Below are 26,165 nucleotides of genomic sequence, written 5' to 3' on the forward strand. Positions count from 1 at the left end.
CGTATACGCCCTCTTGGAGCAGAGAGGTAGCGGCATGGTAACGTTAGCTGTGGTAATACGAGAGAAAGAAGGTGCAAATCTGGTATCAAAAAATAGGAAGAATTAATTCCCAAGAAAACCAGCAGGGGGTCCATCGCCTGGCGGTGGTTTGGCTTCAATTGGGAATATGTCGAACAGACAACCGTAATTTGTCAAGTGTGGGCAAAAGTGTTGCTACAAAAAGTAGCATTACTGCTAATATGTAGCATCATTTGAAAAGTCACTTCTAGAGAATAAGAAGTGCTTGAAACTCCGCATGTCAACATCTCCGTTCGGTGTCACACCAACAAAATGCAGAGGCAACCATTTCCACATCAACACCGTATGAAAAAAATAGTCAACAACAGAAGGAGATAGCGTCCGCAGGAACCTACCACATAGCGAAGGACATACATTATTTGATTTCCTATTATGCAGCTCATTTTTATTTTACAGTTATTGAAATATCTTGTGTGACATCATGCACAAAAGTGCACTTTATTTGTTTTAAACTATTATAGTGGCGTTCTATACAAAAAGTGCACTTTAATTTAGTGTTGTTTTGATTTGTCATCTTAGTGACATCATGCACAAAAGTGCACTCATAGCTTGTTTTAAAATGTCTCTGACAATCTTGCACTTTCTGTTTTGAAATGACATGAATGTTTGTGCCACTGCTTAATAACTGTTTAATAAATACACTTTTGCTAAATTGACTTAGTTGTGATTTCCCTCTCTGCATGAAAGTTTAAAATGAGCATGTATTATTGCGGTATGAAGAAGAATGTTTTAATGTAGACACATAGAATCATCATACTGCTGTGATTATATGCATCAAGTGTTCATTCAAGGCTAAGGCAAAATATCGAGATATATATCGTGTATCGTGACATGGCCTAAAAATATCGAGATATTTAAAAAAGGCCATATCGCCCAGCCCTACTTCCTGGTCTATCATGACAAAACAGTCCTGTATAAAATGTCGTGGACAAATAATATTTATTTTATAGACATCAGCGCAAGTGGGACAGCATGAAACGAGAACGAATGACTAAGGTGGCTCCAGGCTTTGACACAATAGCCAAACTCTGGCAGAGAGCATGAACTAAAAGTGACGTTTAATTTCACTTCTCTTTTCACCTTCCTTTTCTTTGATGCACTGCCATCACAAGAATCTGCCTCACGTTTGGAATACATAATGATGGCAAAAAAGTTAATTAAAAAGAAGATGTGTGTGTGTGTGTGTGTGTGGCAATATAACTAGCTATTTTATTTTTGTATAGTTAAGATAATTTTTGGGAGCTTGCATGTAACCATTGGGTTTCACTATGTAAAAGCGCTTTGAATCACTGGAAAAAAGCGCCATATAAATATAATTCACTTCACCATAAAACGTCACTTGTATTTGTGACAAGACGTAAGCTGGGTTTGAGCCTCTTAAGCTTGACCTTATAAAAAAAATACAGAAGCATTATTTGTCATTTAATTAAAGGAACATGAAAGAAACCATAACAGATCAACTTTTTTTTTTTTAGCTGTCCAAGCAGGATAAGCAGCAGCAGAGGAAAGAGAAGACACGCTCCAAGGGCCCCTCAGAGTCGGCTAGGGAGAGGGGTGCCATGCGTTCCCGACATGACACCAATGCCAGTAGTGGTGCAGAGGGTGATGTGTCTTCAGAGAGAGAGACCTAATTAACCTGGCTGGGTGAGGTAAGCATAAGCACAAAAATCTGCAACTCTTGACAATTTACACAAAGGCAGTGTTTCTGCATGTCAGTCATAAATGTACATGTTTTGAATACATCCTCAGCAAAAGGCATTTTAAAATATATGGTTGTTCATATACAAAACTCACAACCAGTGAAGTTGACACATTGTGTAAATCGTAAATAAAAAACAGAATACAATGATTTGCAAATCATTTTCAACCTAAATTAATTTGAATAGACTGCAAAGACAATATACTTAACGTTCGAACTGGTAAGCTTTGTTATTTTTTGCAGATATTAGTTCATTTGGAATTTGATGCCTGCAACATGTTTCAAAAGAGCTGGCACAAGTGGCAAAAAAGATTGAGAAAGCGGAGGAATGCTCATCAAACACTTATTTGGAACATCCCACAGGCGAACAGGCTAAGGTGGTGGGTGCCATGATTGGGTATAAAAGCAGCTTCCATGAAATGCTCAGTCATTCACAAACAGGGACAAGGCGAGGGTCACCACTTTGTGAACAATATGCGTGAGCAAATTGTCCAGCAGTTTAAGAACAACATTTCTCAAAGAGCTATTGCAAGGAATTTAGGGATTTCACCATCTACGGTCCGTAATATCATCAAAAGGTTCAGAGAATCTGGAGAAATCACTGCAAGGCCTAAAACCCAACATTGAATGCCCGTGACCTTCGATTCCTCAGGCGGTACTGTATCAAAAACCGACATCAGTTTCTAAAGGATATCACCACATGGGCTTAGGAACACTTCAGAAAATCACTGTCAGTAACTACAGTTTGTCGCTACATCTGTAATTACAAGTTAAAACTCTACTATGTAATGCAAAAGCCGACTTCGCTGGACCCAAGCTCATCTAAGATGGACTGATGCAAAGTGGAAAAGTGTTCTGTGGTCTAAAGAGTCCACATTTAAAATTGATTTTGGAAACTGAACTGCCTGTAGTCCAGACCTGTCTCCCATTAAAAATGTGTGGCACCTTATAAAGCGTAAAATACGACAACGGAGACCCCGGACTGTTGAACAACTTAAGCTGTACATCAAGCAATATTGGGAAATAATTCCACCTGAAAAGCTTCAAAAATGTGTCTCCTCAGTTCCCAAACGTTTACTGAGTGTTGTTAAAAGGAAAGGCCATGTAACACAGTGGTAAAAATGCCCCTGTGCCAACTTTTTTGCAATGTGTTGCTGCCATTAAATTCTAGGTTAATGATTATTTGCAAATAAAATTTAAGTTTCTCAGTTCAAACAATAAATATCTTGTCTTTGCAATGTATTCAATTGAATATAAGTTGAAAATGATTTACAAATATATTGTATTTTGTTTTTATTTACAATTTACACAACGTGCCAACTTCGCTCAAGCCACCTCTATATCAGTTAGTTTCCATTGCATTTGATTGCACTTATTTGCAGGGCGGTAAGAACTCTATAGCTACGCCCCACAGTATTCCAAGGTTTCCCAAAGTTTTCAACCTAGAGGGGAACTGCACTTTTTAAAAATGTCACACTCTTAATGAGAGACAAGAAGACAAAAGGTTTTTTGTTTTTTTTTGCATTCTAATTTTTTAAAATCGGCTCGTTGTTGGTGGCTGGCAAGACAACTAATGGGATAAATCCATTCTGCCTTTAAATGTTAACTTTAAACTTTAAAAATGCCTTCACAAACCGCGTAGGATGCTTCATTTACGTTCCGTAACCTGTATAATAACCAAGCTGCAGCGACATTGTTATTTTAAAGGGGAACATCATCACAATTTCAGAATGGTTAAAACCATTAAAAATCAGTTCCCAGTGGCTTATTATATTTTTCGAAGTTTTTTTCAAAATTTTACCCATCACGCAATATCCCTAAAAAAAGCTTCAAAGTGCCTGATTTTAACCATCGTTATAAACACCCGTCCATTTTTCTGTGACGTCACATAGTGAAGCCAACACAAACAAACATGGCGGAAAGAACAGCAAGCTATAGCGACATTAGCTCGGATTCAGACTCGGATTTCAGCGGCTTAAGCGATTCAACAGATTACGCATGTATTGAAACGGATGGTTGTAGTGTGGAGGCAGGTAGCGAAAACAAAATTGAAGAAGAAACTGAAGCTATTGAGCCATATCAGTTTGAACCGTATGCAAGCCTACTCAGTGGCCTAGTGGTTAGAGTGTCCGTCCTGAGATCGGTAGGTTGTGAGTTCAAACCCCGGCCGAGTCATACCAAAGACTATAAAAATGGGACCCATTACCTCCCTGCTTGGCACTCAGCATCAAGGGTTGGAATTGGGGGTTAAATCACCAAAATGATTCCCGGGCGCGGCCACCGCTGCTGCCCACTGCTCCCCTCACCTCCCAGGGGGTGATCAAGGGTGATGGGTCAAATGCAGAGAATAATTTCGCCTCACCTAGTGTGTGTGTGACAATCATTGGTACTTTAACTTTAACTTAACTTTAAGCGAAACCGACGAAAACGACACGACAGCCAGCGACACGGGAGAAAGCGAGGACGAATTCGGCGATCGCTTTCTAACCAACGATTGGTATGTGTTTGTTTGGCATTCAAGGAAACTAACAACTATGAACTAGGTTTACAGCATATGAAATACATTTGGCAACAACATGCACTTTGAGAGTGCAGACAGCCCAATTTTCATCAATTAATATATTCTGTAGACATACCCTCATCCGCGCTCTTTTCCTGAAAGCTGATCTGTCCAGTTTTGGAGTTGATGTCAGCAGGCCAGGGAAGCTAGGGTCGATATTCTTCTCTTGATCATCTTCGGTGGCATAAGGGACGGTGTGAGCCAAGACATCCAGGGCGTTTAGCTCGCTCGTCTGCGGGAACAAACTGCCGCCATTGCTTGCCGTGCTACCGAGGTCCTTTGTCCCTGAATTGCTCACACACTCCGGCAGATTTCTTTGACTTTATCGTTGGAAATGCATCTGCTTTGAGTGTCGCAGGATATCCACACATTCTTGCCATCTCTGTCGTAGCATAGCTTTCGTCGGTAAAGTGTGCGGAACAAACGTCCAATTTCTTGCCACTTTCGCATCTTTGGGCCACTGGTGCAACTTGAATCCGTCCCTGTTCGTGTTGTTACACCCTCTGACAACACACCGACGAGGCATGATGTCTCCAAGGTACGGAAAACAGTCGAAAAAACGGAAAATAACAGAGCTGATTTGACTCGGTGTTTGAGAAAATGGCGGATTGCTTCCCGATGTGACGTCATCGCTCCGAGAGCGAATATTAGAAAGGCGTTTAATTCGCCAAAATTCACCCATTTAGAGTTCGGAAATCGGTTAAAAAAATATATGGTCTTTTTTCTTCAACAACAAGATATATATTGACGCTTACATAGGTCTGGTGATAATGTTCCCCTTTAAGAACGACTACTGTATATGGTATGCTCTTTATTGTCATTACACAAGTACAACGAAATATAATTTTCACTGAGGAACTGTTAATCTAGCGTAGTAACACGTTGTCTCGTCACGGTATGCTTCGGAATCAGCCATAAACTAGCTACGGCAAGAGGAAGGCTAGCTTTTGCGTCAGCAGCTGAATCGCTATAGAGTTTGTAATGCAATACACAGTGCGTTAGGACAGCAATTGAAAAACATGCAAATTCATATTACAGTATCTGTAAAGTATCAGCCCACATTTCATGTTTTGTTTGTACACAGCCAGTTCGACAGTGTATATTGTTGTAATAAGAGGCATGATGTGTTTTGATGTATCATGTTTTATATTATAGTGACTCTCTCGATGAACAGTTGTCTGTTTGGTCACGCTGGCCACGGAAGTTTTTTCAAGTTGATTTTGGGTAAGCTCGCCATTTATGTCAGCATAGCTTGGCTCCAGCTTCCGCATTCACAGCGTCAAGTCACGCCGACCACAACGTTTCACCCTGTGATCTTTCTCGCTTCTATAAGCAGCAGTTCATCCTCCGTATATTCAGGTTCAAAAAGATAAGGTTATGAATCCTAATTTGTCCAAAAACAGTCATTCTTGTTGTCTATTACCAAGTCTGCCACTGTTGGAACACACTCAAGTTTGTTTCCGGAAGCAGGAACACACATTTGTTGCCGAAGTCGGAAGTGCGCTGCAATGGAAACGGAAATAAATGCGCTCAGGATAGAAGTTCCGGTAATGCAAAAAATTATCAAAATATTGTTAAGAACGTGTCTCTTACTACATTATATCAGTGACGTGCAGTCACTAGAGGCAGGTGAGGCCCCGCCTCACCTGCCATAATAGAAAGAAAAAAAATGTAAAAAGAAAAAAACAATTTTTAATTGTTATGTATCCAGTGATTATACTATAAAGTTATTTTCCATTTAATTTCAACAGTTTTAGATTATTTTTATTCAAAATCGCTGAATTTTCACATTTGCCGTTCAAATACTGAGAAGAGACGGTGCGGTGAACAGCAGCCAGTGGAGGCACGTCACTCAGTGCCTCAACATGGATTACGGACTCAGCTAACTGCTGGCCTGCTATGCAGTGAGACCGTATTGCTATATGAACTATATTATACATTTCCATAGTTTAGTTAGCTGAGGTATATAATGTACAGTGTATTTTGTCAACAACTGTATGTGTGTAAAGTATTTCTTGTGCTGAGCGATCATAAAACGGCTGCAAAAGACACACTGGCTGAGGCTCCAGTAGCCCCGCCTCCTGCACCCCCACTGTAGAATTGTTATATCAACTAAAGCCCACACTTAAACTTTCCACGTGCAAGATTGAATCTATTTTAAAAAATTATTTCATAAGAAGCCAAAAAGTGCAAAAACAATAATGTTCATGTTGGAGGAGTTGTGAATGACTGCAGGGCCACAACATTAGGTACAGTTGTATCTAATTCACAACTCCTCCAACACGAACATTATTGTTTTTGCACTTTTTGGCTTCTTATTAAATAACTTTTGTAACATATTTTCATGGGCTTTCCTCTTTGTGATGTTAAGTTCCTGTTATGCGCTGTTATACAGTATATGCCTTGAGCTCTTATTTTGAAGGCGCTAAGAGCGGAAGTGATGTCACGTTGCGGAGGTTTTTGAAAGAAAGTAAAGTGGTCCTCGTGTAAACTGGAGCCTCCGTGTTTGTTATTTTGTAGTTTCATACAGTATAGGCGACATTTATAAACCCTCGGTTACACTTTTTTAAATAGATTCAATCTTGCACGTGGAAAGTTTAAGTGAGGGCTTTAGTTGCGGCGCATGGACTTAATTTCTAAGTAAAGGTAAGACCATAATAACGTTTTTTTTATTAAATGTGCTTTTTTGTGTGCTACAGTTTGTATGTGTAAAGTTAAAGTTAAGTTAAAGTACCAATGATTGTCACACACACACTAGGTGTAATGAAATTTGTCGTCTGCATTTGACCCATCCCCTTGTTCACCCCCTGGGAGGTGAGGGGAGCAGTGGGCAGCAGTGGCGCCACGCCTGGGAATAATTTTTGGTGATTTAACCCCCAATTCCAACCCTTGATGCTGAGTGCCAAGCAGGGAAGAATGCAGGTATGAGCTTTTAAACATAACCCGTTAACTGCTGCCAATCAAATGGTGAATAAGATACTCTTTAGGGTTCATATGTTTGTAAATCTGACTGTGATGAAGTCAGTGCCTCACCAGCCATCAACCTCACCACACGTCACTGCATTATATATATACTTGCAGTGTGTATACAAAACGTGGATGGAGGTTTTTGAAGTTGTGTTAGAGGGCTTTGAAGGTTACAACGGTGACTCCCATTAGCTGCATTTTGCAAGCGTTTTTTTTTATCATTTTAGGAATCCTAAAAAAAAAGACATATGTGTTTTTGTCTCTTATAATGATTGTAAACAATAGGCAAAATTACAAAAAAGTGCAGTTCCCCTTTAAGAAATAGCGTAACACAACTTATAAATAAATATTTTATTGTCAAAGAGCCATCCAATGTGTATGTCACAGGCAAAACCATCTTTTCTTACCTGATGGTACTTGTTTTTGTGTATTTAGGATCCCCATGAGTCCTGAAAATTTTAAATCAAACCACAGAGATATTGCAGAGATATTTGCAAAACAATCTTGCCTTTTTCTAATATTGTTCCAAACAAGCAGTTCGGAATTTGAGATAGTTGTGGTGGAGGTTTACCCAAAGAGCTTTGCGCGAGTCCGCAATTTTAGTTCAGTTGTAGTCCAAAGTTGCAGTCATCTGTGCAAGTTCCTTATTTTTTCTATCCTCTTGTAGTGGGTCAGACTGGCTCGCACATGCATGCTAAAGTCTTCCAATGGACCATTTCTAATAAAAAGTAGCATATAGTTCTATCTTACAGTAGGGATGTCCCGATCCAGGTTTTTGCACTTCCGATCCGATACCGATATTGTTTTTGCACTTCCGATCCGATACCGATACTGACCGATACCGATACTGACCGATACTGGCCTATCCGAGCATGTATTAAAGTTTAAAGTTATTTAGCCTACTCAGTTGTCAGAATCATGTTGAAAAGGGTTTTAGTACTCTTGATAACAACTAGCCAGCTGAATTAGGGGAGTTTGAATAATACAATGGTTGGTAACAAGAAACTGACCTGTTTATTCAAGGATAAACACAAAATAGACAAAATTATACATGATAAACAGAAATGGAATCATTGAACTAGGGCTGGGCGATATGGCCTTTTTTTAATATTGCGATATTTTAAGGCCATATTGCGATACACGATATATATCTCAATATTTTGTCTTAGCCTTGAATGAACACTTGATGCATATAATCACAGCAGTATGATGATTCTATGTGTTTTGATTGATTGATTGAGACTTTTATTAGTAGGTTGCACAGTGAAGTACATATTCCGTACAATTGACCACTAAATGGTAACACCTGAATAAGTTTTTCAACTTGTTTAAGTCGGGGTCCACAATGATTCATGATACAGATATATACTATCATATATATACTATCATCATAATACAGTCATCACACAAGATAATCACATTGAATTATTTACATTATTTATAATCCAGGGTGTGGAGGGGGGCGCCGGATGTAAGTGTCAAAAAGACAGCCAAAAGAGTTTGATATGAGAATAAATCTAAAGTTAAAATATAGGGTAGAAATGCACCCATTTGCAGGAAATGTAGTCTTGATTTTCAAAATGTTCTTTCAAGGCTTGCATGTCTACATTAAAACATTCTTCTTCATACTGCATTAGTATATGCTACTTTTAAACTTTCATGCAGAGAAGGAAATCACAACTAAAAAAATCACTAATTTTTTCATACGGTGTTGATCTGGAAATGTTTGCCTCTGCATTTTGATGGTGTGGGCGTGTGGCACCGAATGGAGATAAGCGTCTCGACAGACGTTACAATATTTGATCAATGATGACGAAAACTGTTTTCTCTGTCGTGTCTAAAAGCAACTGCGTGAGAATCCACAAACCTGTGGATGTGTTGAAGGTGTGCTGGAAAATGCGGAACGGAAATTAGGGAGCAGCAGAAAAGTGGAATGTATTATTTAAATAGGTGCGTTGGAAAACACGGACCGGAGTTTTTTTTAAACTGGATCTGGATCGGCATTTTCCCATGCCTTGCCGATACGCATTTGTTGGCAAATATCGGCGGCCGATCCGATCCAAATATCGGATCGGGACATCCATAACTTACAGTATATCTCTCAGTAGACTTGATATAGAAGCGCTGACTGTGAGAAGACGCAGTCGAAGTGGGCGTGGCCTGGAGGAAGACTTTGGCACATAAAAAAGACCGCCCACAAAACGGCACATCCTGAAGCGACAGTCAAAAAGCAGCTTGAAGATGGCCTGTAAAGCAAAATATATGCAAAATATTGACAGAAGCACTACCACTACATGTTATGTAGATCAGTGGTCCCCAACATTTTTTGCACTACGGACCGGTTTAAAGTACCGCATTTCCCAGACCATAGAGTGCACCGAATTATAAGGCGCACTGCCGATGAATGGTCTCTTTTCTATCTTTTTTCATATACTATATAAGTCGCACCGGATTATAGGGCGCATTAAAGGTGTCATATTATTATTATTATTTTTTTTTTGAAAACACTTCCTTGCGGTCTACATAACATGTAATGGTGGTTCTTCAGTCAAAATGTTGCATAGATTATAGATAGATAGATAGATAGATAGTACTTTGTTGATTCTTTCAGGAGAGTTCCTTCAGGAAAATTAAAATTCCAGCAGCAGTGTATAGAATTGAGATATCATTTAAAAAGTAAATAATAAATAATGGGGGTATATGTTATTGTTTTGCATCCTCTGTCATCCTAGTACCCCCCCTAACCCCCAGAGAGGAGTTGTACAGTCTGATGGCATGTGGGACAAAATAGTTTTTGAGTCTATTAGTCCTGCACTTGGGATGAAGCAGTCTAGCACTGAACAGGCTATGATTATTATAAAACAGATTATGTTTTACAGATCATCTTCCAGCCGCTTACTGACAGTCACTTACAGATGCGCCGTTTTGTGCGCGGTCTTATTTACGTGGCTCACCTTCGGCAGCGTCTTCTCCCCGTCATCTTTGTTGTAGCGTGCAAGGACGGGAGTGGAAGAAGTGTCAAAAGATAGAGCTAACTGTTTTAATGACATTCAGACTTTACTTCAATCAATAAAGGAGCAGAATCTCCTCATCCGAAAACAACGACGCCGGAAATGTGTCCCGTGAAAAACCGTCCGACAGAAACTCTCTAAAGTTCCTTGGGTGAATAATGTAAACTTACTAAACCGGTATGTTTTAGCGCTTTCATATCGAGTTTGCTGACAGATATAAGTAAGAACTTTACACTACTTTATATTAGAAATGGCAACAGCGGAAGATGAATGTCCCACAACAAGAAGATAGAGAAAAAGAAGAAGATTATCGACTACTTTTTCAGGATTTATGCAGATCCCAAATACAGATCAGCAGGTACCAGAAGGTAAGAAAAGTTGCTTTTGCATAATATTGCGAAATAAAACCGCAGATAATATGTCTTACCTTATACACACACCATAATAATACTCCTATGTTGAAGCACAGTACAATCCATCAAGCGGAGCGGCTTCATAGCCGACCAAAGTCGTATGAAAACATTTTGCTAGATTTTTGAGCGCCATGTGTAATGTTCTATATTTTCAATGGAACATATAAAATGTTGGTGTTGTTTACTTAAGTCATATTGCCATCATATTGCAGTCTACACGCATCTCTTATGTTTGGCTGCCTTTTACTAGTCACACTTATCATTACACCATGTACCAAATAAAATAGCTTTGAGGTCGGTAAGCAAAACCAGAATTATTCCGTACATTAGGCGCACCGTGTTATAAGACGCACTGTCGAGTTTTGAGAAGAAAAAAAAAGGATTTTAAGTGCGCCTTATAGTCCGAAAAATACGGTAGGCATTATTTTCAGGGACCAGCTTTTCACTTGTGTCAGATAAATACAACAAAAATAAGTGCAAGAAATATAACTCACTATAATGCTGACTGAGTGGGAGCCTTGGGCTTGTTTCTTTGCAATGAGATGCAGATGGAAATAAGCCTTTGGCTACAATCTGTCACATTTATACTTTATATGTTCATTAATGTGCATTGTATCATGTCACAAAGTTTTAACTAATGGCAACTTCCTATGAGAAGAAACAAGCTCATTGGTGTGTCTATTGGGACAGGCAAAAGTTAAGTTGGAGAAAAAAAAGAAAAACACTTATCAGATTAGACCATCTCTACACTAGTGTGACACTATATTGCCCTGAGAGCTAGTGTCCTCTACAGTGGACATGCATAACAAGGCTGTTTTTCTCAGAAATGTGTAACTCTCTGACAAGTGAAAGTGTCACTGCAGAAGACGATAGCTCTTTGAAGGAAATATCATATTAGTGTGACATGGCACAGACATATTCAAATATTGTTTGTAATATAAAAAAGAAACCAATAGCCTGACATGTTTGTCTCTGTTTGGATAGAGATGTCCGATAATGGCTTGTTTGCCGATATCCGATATTCCGATATTGTCCAACTCTTAATTACCGATTCCGATATCAACCGATACCGATATATACAGTCGTGGAATTAACACATTATTATGCCTAATTTTGTTGTGATGCCCCGCTGGATGCATTAAACAATGTAACAAGGTTTTCCAAAATAAATCAACTCAAGTTATTGAAAAAAAATGCCAACATGGCACTGCCATATTTATTATTGAAGTCACAAAGTGCATTATTTTTTTTAACATGCCTCAAAACAGCAGTTTGGAATTTGGGACATGCTCTCCCTGAGAGAGCATGAGGAGGTTGAAGTGGGCGGGGTTGGGGGGGTTAAGGGTTATAGGGGGTCTATATTGTAGCGTCCCGGAAGAGTTAGTGCTGCAAGGGGTTCTGGGTATTTGTTCTGTTGTGTTACGGTGCGGATGTTCTCCCGAAATGTGTTTGTCATTCTTGTTTGGTGTGGGTTCACAGTGTGGCGCATATTTGTAACAGTGTTAAAGTTGTTTATACGGCCACCCTCAGTGTGACCTGTATGGTTGTTGACCTAGTATGCTTTGCATTCACTTTTGTGTGTGAAAAGACGTAGATAGTATGTGATTGGGCCGGCACGCAAAGGCAGTGCCTTTAAGGTTTATTGGCGCTCTATACTTCTCTCTACGTCCGTGTACCACTCCGTACAGCGGCGTTTTAAAAAGTCATAAATTATACTTTTTGAAACCGATACCGATAATTTCCGATATTACATTTTAAAGCATTTATCGGCCGATAATATCGGCAGTCCGATATTATCGGACATCTCTATGTTTGGACACATCTGTCACAGAATAAGCTGCTCATTGAGTGGCGTAGCTCGGTTGGTAGAGTGGCCATGCCAGCAACTTAAGGGTTCCAGGTTCGATCCCCGCTTCCGCCATCCTTGTCACTGCCATTGTGTTCTCGGGCAAGATACTTTACCCACCTGCTGCGAGTGCCACACACACTGGTTTAACTGTAACTTAGATAATGGCTTTCACTATGCAAAGCGCTTATAAATATAAAATCACTTCTCTTCACTTCACTTATTTCATGCACCCACAAGACGAACAACACTTATTCTGTCACGTCATTAAATTTACATGTGGTTGTTAGTTTTGCACGTCCGTTGCAAATGTAGCACATGAATTTCAGCTCGACATGCAACTCTCAGTGAATCTGTCGATAAGATGTGTAGGAAAAGAGGTCACTGCAAGTTGAACGCAGTTCGTCTTCCAGAACAGACAATTTGTAGGAGAAAAGAGACCGGGAGGCACTGAGTCATGTCCCTCTGTGTCTCTTCTGCTGCTGCTGGCTCCAGTGGCGCAGCCCTTCTCCCCATGTGAACTCAGTGGCAGGCACGCACATGAAGGGATAACGCCATCAGGCTGGCACTAAAACCACACTCAAAACTGCAGCTTCATACACAGAAGAAACATTTCAACACAAGGGAATCTTTACCAAAGACGTGTGTTGTGATTAAGGGCTATATACATAAACTTTGATTGATTGATTGATATATTAACTCTCCTTAGCTTGAAATCACACTTGCCATGTTTGGTACAATTATATAATCGGCTTGCATCTAAAACCTCCAAAAAAAAAAAAATAATCTCAGATACAAGCAGTCCTGTGCAAAGCTGCACAGCCAGTTAACATCTAAATGTCCTCCAATAAGCACACATGGTTTGTCTTTTCTTGTATTTTAGTCAAGTTATTCACAAAAAGTAAAGATGATCTAATTTCACCTATTTGGGTTAAAAATATTTTTTTGCAAACCAGTAATTATAATCCGCAAATAATGTGCCGTTGTTGAGTATCTCTACTGTCTGGAGATCGGCAGACTTACTACGTTATACTCCTCCATATCAGTAGGCGGCAGGAGGTAGCTAATTGCTTTGTAGATATCGGGAACAGCGGGAGGCAGCATGCAGGTAGGTGTCTAATGCTTAAACCAAAATTAAACAAAAGACGGGTGTCTCTAAGAAAAGGCATTGAAGCCTAGGGAAGGCTATGCAGAACGAAACTAAAACTGAACTGGCTACAAAGTAAACAAAAACAGAATGCTGGACGACAGCAAAGACTTCCTGTGGAGCAAAGACAGCGTCTACAAAGTACATCTGAACATGACATGACAATCAACAATGTCCCCACAAATAAGGCAGCAATTGCTTTGTAGATGTCGGGAACAACGGGAGGCAGCATGCAGGTAAAAAGGTGTCTAATGCTTAAACCAAAATTAAACAAAAGACGGGTGTCCCTAAGAAAAGGCATTGAAGCTTAGGGAAGGCTACGCAGAACTAAACTAAAACTGAACTGGCTCAAAAGTAAACAAAAACAGAATGCTGGACGACAGCAAAGACTTACTGTGGAGCAAAAACAGCGTCCACAAAGTACATCCGAACATGACATGACAATCAACAATGTCCCCACAAATAAGGATAAAAACAACTAAAATATTCTTGATTGCTAAAACAAAGCAGGCATGGGGAATAGCGGTCAAGGAAGACATGAAACTGCTACAGGAAGATACCAAAAAAAGAGAAAAAGCCACCAAAATAGGAGCGCAAGACAAGAACTAAAACACTACACACAGGAAAACAGCAAAAAAGTCAAAATAAGTCAGGGGGTGATGTGACAGTACACCTACTTTGAGACGAGAGCTATATTGATGCATGGTTGGTTATGGTTTAAAGTCACATACAACATACAACAATTGGGACAACGGTGAGGCCATGGAAAACGACTTCCGGACGGCTTCGAAGCAATTCTGGACCACCATCCGCCGCCTCAGGAAGGGGAAGCAGTGCACTATCAACACCGTGTATGGCGAGGATGGTGTTCTGCTGACCTCGACTGCGGATGTTGTGGATCGGTGGAGGGAATACTTCGAAGACCTCCTCAATCCCACCAACACGTCTTCCTATGAGGAAGCAGTGCCTGGGGAGTCTGTGGTGGGCTCTCCTATTTCTGGGGCTGAGGTTGCTGAGGTAGTTAAAAAGCTCCTCGGTGGCAAGGCCCCGGGGGTAGATGAGATCCGCCCGGAGTTCCTTAAGGCTCTGGATGCTGTGGGGCTGTCTTGGTTGACAAGACTCTGCAGCATCGCGTGGACATCGGGGGCGGTACCACTGGATTGGCAGACCGGGTTGGTGGTTCCTCTCTTTAAGAAGGGGAACCGGAGGGTGTGTTCTAACTATCGTGGGATCACACTCCTCAGCCTTCCCGGTAAGGTCTATTCAGGTGTACTGGAGAGGAGGCTACGCCGGATAGTCGAACCTCGGATTCAGGAGGAACAGTGTGGTTTTCGTCCTGGTCGTGGATATGTGGACCAGCTCTATACTCTCGGCAGGGTCCTTGAGGGTGCATGGGAGTTTGCCCAACCAGTCTACATGTGTTTTGTGGACTTGGAGAAGGCATTCGACCGTGTCCCTCGGGAAGTCCTGTGGGGAGTGCTCAGAGAGTATGGGGTATCGGACTGTCTGATTGTGGCAGTCCGCTCCCTGTATGCTCAGTGCCAGAGCTTGGTCCGCATTGCCGGTAGTAAGTCGGACACGTTTCCAGTGAGGGTTGGAGTCCACCAAGGCTGCCCTTTGTCACCGATTCTGTTCATAACTTTTATGGACAGAATTTCTAGGCGCAGTCAAGGCGTTGAGGGGATCTGGTTTGGTGGCTGCAGGATTAGGTCTCTGCTTTTTGCAGATGATGTGGTCCTGATGGCTTCATCTGGCCAGGATCTTCAGCTCTCGCTGGATCGGTTCGCAGCAGAGTGTGAAGCGACTGGGATGAGAATCAGCACCTCCAAGTCCGAGTCCATGGTTCTCGCCCGGAAAAGGGTGGAGTGCCATCTCCGGATTGGGGAGGAGATCTTGCCCCATGTGGAGGAGTTCAAGTACCTCGGAGTCTTGTTCACGAGTGAGGGAAGAGTGGATCGTGAGATCGACAGGCGGATCGGTGCGGCGTCTTCAGTAATGCGGACGCTGTATCGATCCGTTGTGGTGAAGAAGGAGCTGAGCCGGAAGGCAAAGCTCTCAATTTACCGGTCGATCTACGTTCCCATCCTCACCTATGGTCATGAGCTTTGGGTTATGACCGAAAGGACAAGATCACGGGTACAAGCGGCTGAAATTAGTTTCCTCCGCCGGGTAGCGGGGCTCTCCCTTAGAGATAGGCTGAGAAGCTCTGCCATCCGGGAGGAGCTCAAAGTAAAGCCGCTGCTCCTCCACATCGAGAGGAGCCAGATGAGGTGGTTCGGGCATCTGGTCAGGATGCCACCCGAACGCCTCCCTAGGGAGGTGTTTAGGGCACGCCCGACCGGTAGGAGGCCGCGGGGAAGACCCAGGACACGTTGGGAAGACGATGTCTCCCGGCTGGCCTGGGAACGCCTCGGGGTCCCACAGGAAGAGCTGGACGAAGTGGCTGGGGAGAGGGAAGTCTGGGCTTCCCTGCTTAGGCTGCTGCCCCCGCGACCCGACCTCGGATAAGTGGAAGAAGATGGATGGATGGATGGATGGACTTTTTATTGAAAATATCGGCTGCTGAGTTTCATTTTTTAATGATTTCTGCTTTTATAATTAAAAAAATGTGCCTTGGCTCAAAAAAGGTTGAAAAACACTGACCTAGAGCACACTGACATACAGTCGTGGTCAAAAGTTGACATACACTTGTAAAGAACATAATGTCATGGCTGTCTTGAGTTTCCAATAATTTTTACAACTCTTATTTTTTGTGATAGAGTGATTGGAGCACATACTCGTTGGTCACAAAAATCATTCATGAAGTTTGATTCTTTTGTGAATTCATTATGAGTCTACTGAAAATGTGAGCAAATGTGCTGGGTCAAAAGTATACATACAGCAATGTTAATATTTGCTTACATGTCCCTTGGCAAGTTTCACTGCAATAAGGCGCTTTTGGTAGCCATCCACAAGCTTCTGCTTGATAGAGTGATTGGAGCACATACAGACAGACATTCTGGAGGAAAGTTCTGTGGTCAGATGAAACAAAAATTGAGCTTTTTGGCCACAATACACAAAAAATAAGAGTTGTAGAAATGATTGGAAACTCAAGACAGCCATGACATTATGTTCTTTACAAGTGTATGTAAACTTTTGACCACGACTGTATGTAATAAGTGTCCTTAATTTAACAGTATTGCAGTCTAACATACAATGTGTCAATATAAATAAGTATTAAATCATTATAATATTGCAGTTTCATATTGCTTACACATACAAAGTCTCCAAGGCAGACGCGGATTCGAAAGTTTCCCTACCCTATCCTATCCTACCTTAACAAACGTGTCCGCATCGCTCGACTCAACTTATTGCGTCATAAGTTTAAATGCCTAAAACCAATTACCGCGTGGTTTCAACTTAAAAGCAACATAAGTACATTCAAGACGATAAATAAATATATAATAGATTTGTGTTTTTCATTATCAGTATTTCATTACCATTGTTCTCCCTTTGACTAATTTCACTTGATCATGCCTTTTCTAACATTCCACTCTACATAATAAAAGTATTTATGATTCATGCTGATATCGTATCAAATCAATATTTTTATTGGCCAATACCCAAGGCTCCAATACCAGTATTGTATCGGAAGTGAAAGACTTCTATCAAGACACTCCTTACAAATACAGTAGTTAAACACACCTGGTTGAACTTTACAGTTGTGTAAAGTTGTTGGAAATGGCAGCACATACACCATTAGAGATGGTAATTGATAAGATTTTTACGATTCCGATTCCATTGTCCAATTTATTTTGAACGATTCGGTTCTTTATCAATTTTCATTTGGAAAAAAGAGTAACAAACAGGTTGAGTAGCGTCAACTTTGTTTCCTTTAGAAGAAAATGAGGGTACAAACACAACAGTGAATCTGTCTTAAGAGGCCAACAATCTTGATGAGGTGCCAGGGCCCGAGGGTCCTCAAAAAACTGCATAATATAATAATAAAATAAATATCCTACTTTAGTATTACACAATACAACATACGTTGTTCTGTGACAAATAATTACACAAGAATGTTCATTTTTCAAATAAAAAATAAAATTTTCTTTTTGAAAGTATATATAAAGAGTTCATGCGCCAAAACAGGTATCTCCATTTTCTTTCTTTTGAGTAATTCATTGTTTTTGTGGAACTTTTCATGAAACAGCCACCCAGCTGATGTGGGCTGCAATTGAATCGTTTCTGACAATCAAAATCATAGTATACAATTAAAAAATGCACATTTGTTAGAAAAATGTATTTTGTGTAATTTTTCTTTGCAAACATAACTCCAAACAATGTTTCTTTTCAAAAACAGATTAATATTTTATGATGCCAGCCTGGCCCTAAAAATTTGTGAAAACAGATCTTTTTTTTCCTCAGAGTAATGATTATTCCATCACTGTAATTAATTAATTTAATCCATAGAAACACTTTTTTGGGTAAACCCTGGACATGGGTGTCTGGGGTTTATATTGACCGCTGCATCGTGGCATCTGTCAGGTTCAAACACTGATGACATATATTAAACAAGACAAGAAGCAAGGAATTAAACAGAGACAGAATTAAATTTGGCTCAATTGAGGAGGGACGTCTGGACTGTACTCTTGCACAGTCTCACCACGCTCTGACGAAAGATTGTACGCCTCCTCTTTTATTTGAACTTTCCCTGATTGCATGGCAACACCTGTTTCTAAGGGACTGGGGTCGTAAACAGCCATCGCCTTTGATTACAACAGTTCAAAGAAAAGGTCGTAAAACAGTTCAAAGAAGCGGTGCCTGGATGGGAGTCTGGTCCTGCTTCCTCTCCGCTTTGTAGTTCTCGGGTCAAGACAAAATCTTTCTGTTGATTACAATACATCAAAGAAACAGAACACCTTCATGTTGCTTCCCATCCTACACAGTGGTGTTTTACAAGCCTTCTTCTTGGTAGGATCAAAGACAGCTTTTTGTCTTCTCGCCGGGAACTCATGGCAACACAAAGGTTTGTGATAACTTAGATACAATTATTCTGACAACATCATTACATTGACAGCTGCATCAGAGGATAACAACAGCAGAGTTAACACAGGAATCAGTTCGTCATTGGAGAGAGTAGTGGCTTCACACGTATACTGCACATTATGTTCACAGACAATAGACAATTTTTCTTTCCCCATTGCGCTGTCGACTCATTATTGACGCTTTAATTCAGTTGCAATACGTTAAAACAGACACAAAACGAGTGAACATGAGCGCTGATATTGAATGACAGCAGCAAATTTTGATGCATTGATTGGTCCTGTTGGATTTATCTGTTTGTGCCGGAAAGACAGCTTGTCGCTTTCTAAGTAAAACGATATATTCAACAGTGAAATGCGAAAGATAAGTCGCTTTTGCAGAAAGTTTGATTTTACATCCTGGTAGAGAATGGTGTAAACTCAAAAGTCCACAAAATGGTGTTTCTCTTCATATGATCTGACCACTCAGAAGTAAGTAAAACTATATCAGTCAAAGACAAGCACAAGGAAGTCAAGTCTAATAGAACTATGCATTGTGCAATTTTTCAACCATCAACTATGAAAATTAACCATTATTTTGCAGAAAAATAAGCATACATGCTTTTTTTCAAGAAGGATACTTAACTTTTCAGACTAATAACAATGTTACAAATGACAGTTCACTAAACAATATTAGCATCGCTATTAGGGCTGCGGATCTTTGGGTGTCCCACGATTCGTGTCAATATCAATTCTAGGGGTCACGATTCGATTCAAAATCGATATTTCTCGATTCAACGCGATTCCCAATTCAAAAACGATATTTTTCCGATTCAAAACGATTCTCTATTCATTCAATACATAGGATTTCAGCAGGATAGACCCCAGTCTGCTGACATGCAAGCAGAGTAGTAGATTTTTGTAAAAAGCTTTTATAATTGTAAAGGACAATGTTTTATCAACTGATTGCAATAATGTAAATTTGTTTTAACTATTAAATGAACCAAAAATATGGCTTATTTTATCTTTGTGAAAATATTGGACACAGTGTGTTGTCAAGCTTATGAGATGCAATGCAAGTGTAAGCCACTGTGACACTATTGATTTTTTTTTTATAAATGTTTAATGATAATGTCAATGAGGGATTTTTAATCACTGCTATGTTTAAATTGTAACTAATATTGATACTGTTGTTGATAATATTTATTTTTGTTTCACTACTTTTGGTTTGTTCTGTGTCGTGTTTGTGTCTCCTCTCAATTGCTCTGTTTATTGCAGTTCTGAGCGTTGCTGTGTCGGTTTTGGAATTGGATTGCATTGTTATGGTATTGCTGTGTATTGTTTTGTTGGATTGATTAATTAAAAAAATATATAATAATAAATGATGAATGATAAATGGGTTATACTTGTATAGCGCTTTTCTACCTTCAAGGTACTCAAAGCGCTTTGACAGTATTTCCACATTCACCCATTCACACACACATTCACACACTGATGGCGGGAGCTGCCATGCAAGGCGCTAACCAGCAGCCATCAGGAGCAAGGGGTGAAGTGTCTTGCCCAAGGACACAACGTACGTGACTAGGATGGTAGAAGGTGGGGATTGAACCCCAGTAACCAGCAACACTCCGATTGCTGGCACGGCCACTCTACCAACTTCGCCACGCCGTCATAATAAAAAAATGACTAAAAAAATAAAAAATATTGATTTTTTAAAAATGAGAATCGATTCTGAATCGCACAACGTGAGACTCGGGATTCGAATTCCAATTGATTTTTTCCCACACCCCTAATCACTATGGTATATTTTATAAACTGTTCTGATTGATAGTCCGCAATTACAGAATGTTTAACAGGCTGAATATTATATTTTATTCATAAGTAGGTAGAGAAGGTTAAAACATTGTCATGCAGAGATATGAATGCCATTAACTTGTACAACATGTTAAGTAGGGATGTCCGATAATATCGGACTGCCGATATTATCGGCCAATAAATGCTTTAAAATGTAATATAAGAAATTATAGGTATCTGTTTCAAAAAGTAAAATTTATGACTTTTTAAAACGCCGCTGGGGACACGGACGTAGGGAGACGTACAGAGCGCCAATAAACCTTAAAGGCACTTCCTTTGCGTGCCGGCCCAATCACATAATATCTACGCCTTTTCACACACACACAAGTGAATGCAAGCATATTTGTTCAACAGCCATACAGGTCACACTGAGGGTGGCCATATAAACAACTTTAACACTGTTACAAATATGCGCCACACTGTGAACCCACACCAAACAAGAATGACAAACACATTTCGGGAGAACATCCGCACCGTAACACAACATAAACACAACAGAGCAAATACCCAGAACCCCTTGCAGCACTAACTCTTCCGGGACGCTACAATATACACCCCCCCCACCTCCTCCCCCCAACCCCGCCCACCTCAACCTCCTCATGCATGTCCCAAATTCCAAGCTGCTGTTTTGAGGCATGTTAAAAAAAATAATGCACTTTATGACTTCAATAATAAATATGGCAGTGCCATGTTGGCATTTTTTTCCATAACTTGAGTTGATTTATTTTGGAAAACCTTGTTACATTGTTTAATGCATCCAGCGGGGCATCACAACAAAATTAGGCATAATAATGTGTTAATTACACAACTGTATATATCGGTATCGGTTGATATCGGAATCGGTAATTAAGCGTTGGACAATATCGGATATCGGCAAAAAAGCCATTATCGGACATCTCTAATGTTAAGTATAGAATATCAATTATTTATTCAGGTAGAAAAAATGTCACCATCTTTGACAATCAAATAATGACAATCATGATCATAACAATCCACATTTTGTGTTATTAATGTTTAAAACTGCTATCTAAACATAGAAGTGTAGCTCCTCTAAATGCAAGCTAGTTTTCCTACAGTAAGAATACAAATTATGTATGCCTATAAATTAAAAAATTTGGCAAAACACCAATGCACTGCAGGTTTTTTTTTTTCTTTAAAAGCTTTTTTGTGTGAAGTTGTTTCAAAAAGCATAATGTTTAAAAACATTTAATTAAAGCAAAATAATTGTCCAGTCTTAAAAAAAACGTAAAAATTATCAGTCTACTGTACATTTATTAATGACGAAAAATTATATCTTTCTGCGATTAATTGTAATTAATTTTAAGTTAACTATGAACACAATGCGATTAATCACAATTAAATATTTATATGGTTTGACAGCCCTGGTTTAAACACATCCATAGACACAAAACGTGATTTAGTCCTGTCCTTAACTTTGAAAGCAGAGGGCTCTACAATCCTCAAGTGCATGTTGGGTTCATAATTGCCCCAAGACATGAAGGATACAGTTATGTAAGGGTAATGCAGGCGACATCTCTGTGCATGTGGGCAAGTGCGCCCACAACACTTAAAAAAAAAACTACCCTGTGGAAGGAAGATAGGGACACTTTAGGCAGTTAAAGAATGTTGGACTGATTTTGGTGCTATTAATTCTAAATCTTTAAATAAAACCTTGTTTTGGTTACCTAATGTGAATAGTGTGAGCCTTGCTTTAAATTGGGCCATTCCTTTAAAGCATAATCACAATTAAAATAAAAGTTGCAAGCAGCGTTGAACAGGCCCTCGCAGCCTCGTGCAATATGGGGTTCACGAGAGTGGGCGGGTAGGCATGACGTATGCGTTTATGTCCTTCCCAATGCCCCAACCCACCATCAAAAATTCAGGAAGATTGGACTATGTCGAAGAAAGTTACGACCTTTATAATTTTCCACCACAAGGGGGCGATATTGTCGTCGATATCAACTTATAGTTATGATCAGTTCCGGACCTTTAAGCCTCATATCTGTTTTTATGGAGATCTGATCCTTTTAAGTGAAGTAATGACAGTTTGATGGTTAATTGTGAGGAGCAGTTTTTGCCGCAAGACTCCGCCCAACCACGATTGGGTACCAATAGGTACTGACCCATTGGCTTTTTTGCCAATATCCAATTTTCCGATATTACCGAATCCAATATCAACCGATACCGATATATACAGTCGTGGAATGAACACATTATTATGCCTAATTTTGTTGTGATGCCCCACTGGATGCATTAAACAATGTAACAAGGTTCCCCAAAATAAATTAACTCAAGTTATGGAAAAAAAATGCCAACATGGCACTGCCATATTTCTTTTTGAAGTCACAAAGTGTCATGTCTGTGTGACCACGTTTTGTTTTGTTTCGTTATTGGACTCTTTGAAACTTTTCACTCCCTTGTCTTGTTTCCATGGTTACCCATTAGTTTCACCTGTTCCACGTTTGGACTCATTGTGCACTCTTGTTTGTCACCATAGCAACCCATTAGTTTTCACCTGTCACGTCACGCACCTGTTTCACGTTTTGAGTCACGCACCTGTTTTCGTTAATCATGTCTGTAGTATTTAAGTTCATTGTTTTCAGTTTGTCTTTCTGGCGACATCCCACAATTATGCTCTGCACATTCCTGACACTTGATTTCATGTCCATCGTTCATGCTGCTCCTTTAGTCCATGCCAAGTAAGTTTTTGTTTATTAATGCTACAGTTAGTGTTTTTTGTTGTTCATAGTTTCTGCCTTTGTGCAAGTTTTGTGTTTATAGTCAAGTTTTGTACTTCCGCCCTTGTGCGCGCCTTTTGTTTGCATCCTTTTTTTGTAGTTATAGTGTTTAAATAAATCATGTACTCCCCTTCACGCCACGTATGGTCCAAATCTTTTGCACCTCGGGAGAACAAACCACGCCACAGTCCCAGTCGTGACACAAAGTGCATTATTTATTTTAACATGCCTCAAAACAGCAGCTTGGAATTTGGGACATGCTCTCCCTGAGAGAGCATGAGGAGGTTGAGGTGGGCGGGGTTGTGGTGGAGGGGGTGGGAGGGTAGGGGGTAGCGGGGGGTGTATATTGTAGCGTCCCGGTAGAGTTAGTGCTGCAAGGGGTTCTGTTTATGTTCTGTTACGGTGTGGATGTTCTCCCGAAATGTTTGGTGTGGGTTCACAGTGTGGCGCATATTTGTAACAGTGTTAAAGTTGTTTATACGGCCACCCTCAGTGTGACCTGTATGGCTGTTGACCAAGTATGGCTTGCATTCACTTGTGTGTGCGAAAAGCCGTAGATATTATGTGACTGGGCCGGCACGCAAAGGCAGTGCCTTTTAAGGTTAATTGGCGCTCTGTACTTCTCCCTACGTCCGTGTACCACTCCGTACAGCGGCGTTTTAAAAAGTCATGAATTTTGCTTTTTTGAAACCGATAATATCGGACTGCCGATATTATCGGACATCTCTAGTCATCATCATTTGAAACAATACTGATCAAAATGACAAGCGGTAGAAAATGGATGGAATTGTGGAGCCTAAATATAAGATTTGAAAGTTTTGTGTCGAACCATCACATCAAACTTTCACCGACATGCCACGCCCACACCTTATGATGTAGACAAAATAATTGTGCAATTTATCGTCCTGTAGCGGTTGCTTTAAGGACATAATACGCCACACCTGTTTACTTGACTTTGTCGTCATTATTCACTGTCATTGTTCTACTGTGCACATAACAATGTTGTTCTTGTTTAGCATTCATATACAGCATGCAGTTAAGAGTGAGTAATTCGGCACGGCCCCTTTAAGTGACCGTCAGGAGATTTACCCAAAGGTGGGGGTTAGTTGTGACCGCCTTTTTTGAGTCTCTTTGATGTAAGCAGTCATTCAGTCTCTTCTTTGACGGAATAAACGGCGTACACGTTTTTGTGTGTCAAAAGATACTTCCGGTTGTCTCGTTTTTGCGTTACAAGCGCAACAGTCCATTTTTATACAGTACTATTTGTCGATTTAACCATGGCTCATTTGGGCAAAGTCCCTATAGGAGGAGTTTGTAAATGTGGTGGCAGGGGTTGTTTTTTTTTTTCAAATTTCGCCAGACCCTACGCGCTTGCAAGAAGAGTTTTCATGTATGCTTTGGGCCTCCAATTTGCGATCGAAAAATGGGAAAATAAAAATAAACAAAACAATTTAAATCGGGCCTTCGCAGCTTTCGCTGCTTGGGCCCTAATGATTTTCCCAGGGTTTCCACGGGGCATTAAAAAGCATTAATATTCATTAAATTAGGTCTGGTGCGATATGGCCTTTTATTAATATCTCGATATTTTTAGGCCATGTCACGATACACGATATATATCTCCATATTTTGCCTTAGCCTTGAATGAACACTTGATGCATATAATCACAGCAGTATGATGATTCTATTTGTCTACATTAAATCATTCTTATTCATACTGCATTAATATATGCTCATTTTAAACTTTCATGCAGAGAGGGAAATCACAACTAAGTCAATTTAGCAAAAGTGTATTTATTAAACAGTTATTAAGCAGTGGCACAAACATTCATGTCATTTCCAAAACAGAAAGTGCAAGATTGTCAGAGACATTTTAAAACAAGCTATGAGTGCACTTTTGTGCATGATGTCACTAAGATGACATATCAAAACAACACTAAATTAAAGAGTACTTTTTGTACAGAACGCCACTACAATAGTTTAAAACTAATAAAGTGCACTTTTGTGCATGATGTCACACAAGATATTTCAATAACTGTCAAATAAAATGAGCTGCATAATAGGAAATCAAATAGTGTATGTCCTTCGCTATGTGGTAGGTTCCTGTGGACGTTATCTCCTTCTGTTGTTGACAATTGTTTTCATATGGTGTTGATGTGGATATGGTTGCTTCGGCATTTTGTTGGTGTGGCACCGGCCGGAGATGTTGACATGCGGAGTTTCAAACACTTCATTCTATAGCGGGTGACTTTTCAAGTCATGCTACAAATTAGCAGTGCTTCTACTTTTTGTAGCAACACTTTTGCCGCCTACTTGACATATTGCGGTTGTCTGTTCGACATATTCCCGCTGGAAGCCAAACCACCGCCAGAGGATGGACCCTGTGCTGTTTTTCTTGGGAATTAATTATTTCTTCATTTGTTGCCAGATTTGCACCTTCTTTCTCTCGTATTACCACTCGCACCGCACCGTTAGCATCACAGATAACGTTACCCATGCCGCTCTGCTCCGCGAGAGCGTGTGACGTTGCATGCGTGACAGTATGTGATGTATGTAAGAAGGTGCGCTTGTTTTATGTCTCTGTGAGAAGGAGAGAGTAGAAAGAGTGAGAAAAGCCTGAAGTGTAATGCCCGCAGCTAAAAGCAACTGCGTGAGAACGTATACTCGAATATCACGATATAGTCATTTTCTATATCGCACAGAGACAAACCCGCGATATATCGAGTATATTCAATATATCGAGTATATTCAATATTTCGAGTATATTCAATATATCGAGTATATTCGATATATCGCCCAGCCCTACATTAAATACATTTTGCAAAAATTTAGGCCTTAAATGGCATTGAAAAGCA

At 40.1% G+C, this 26,165-nt stretch overlaps 1 protein-coding gene across 1 annotated transcript in view; it reads left to right on the forward strand.

The window, feature by feature from the left end:
- The window catches only part of dtd1 (D-aminoacyl-tRNA deacylase 1), a 62,731-nt gene that overhangs the window by 26,734 nt on the left and 9,832 nt on the right, over positions 1 to 26,165 (forward strand). Inside the window, exon 5 of the mRNA XM_061977209.1 lies at positions 1,554 to 1,727. Within this exon, the coding sequence (XP_061833193.1) occupies positions 1,554 to 1,709 (156 nt within the window). The 3' untranslated portion in view covers positions 1,710 to 1,727. The remainder of the gene's footprint in view (positions 1 to 1,553; positions 1,728 to 26,165) is intronic.

This window comes from Nerophis lumbriciformis, linkage group LG16 (genome assembly GCF_033978685.3).
Source record: "Nerophis lumbriciformis linkage group LG16, RoL_Nlum_v2.1, whole genome shotgun sequence".
Lineage (NCBI taxonomy): Eukaryota > Metazoa > Chordata > Actinopteri > Syngnathiformes > Syngnathidae > Nerophis > Nerophis lumbriciformis.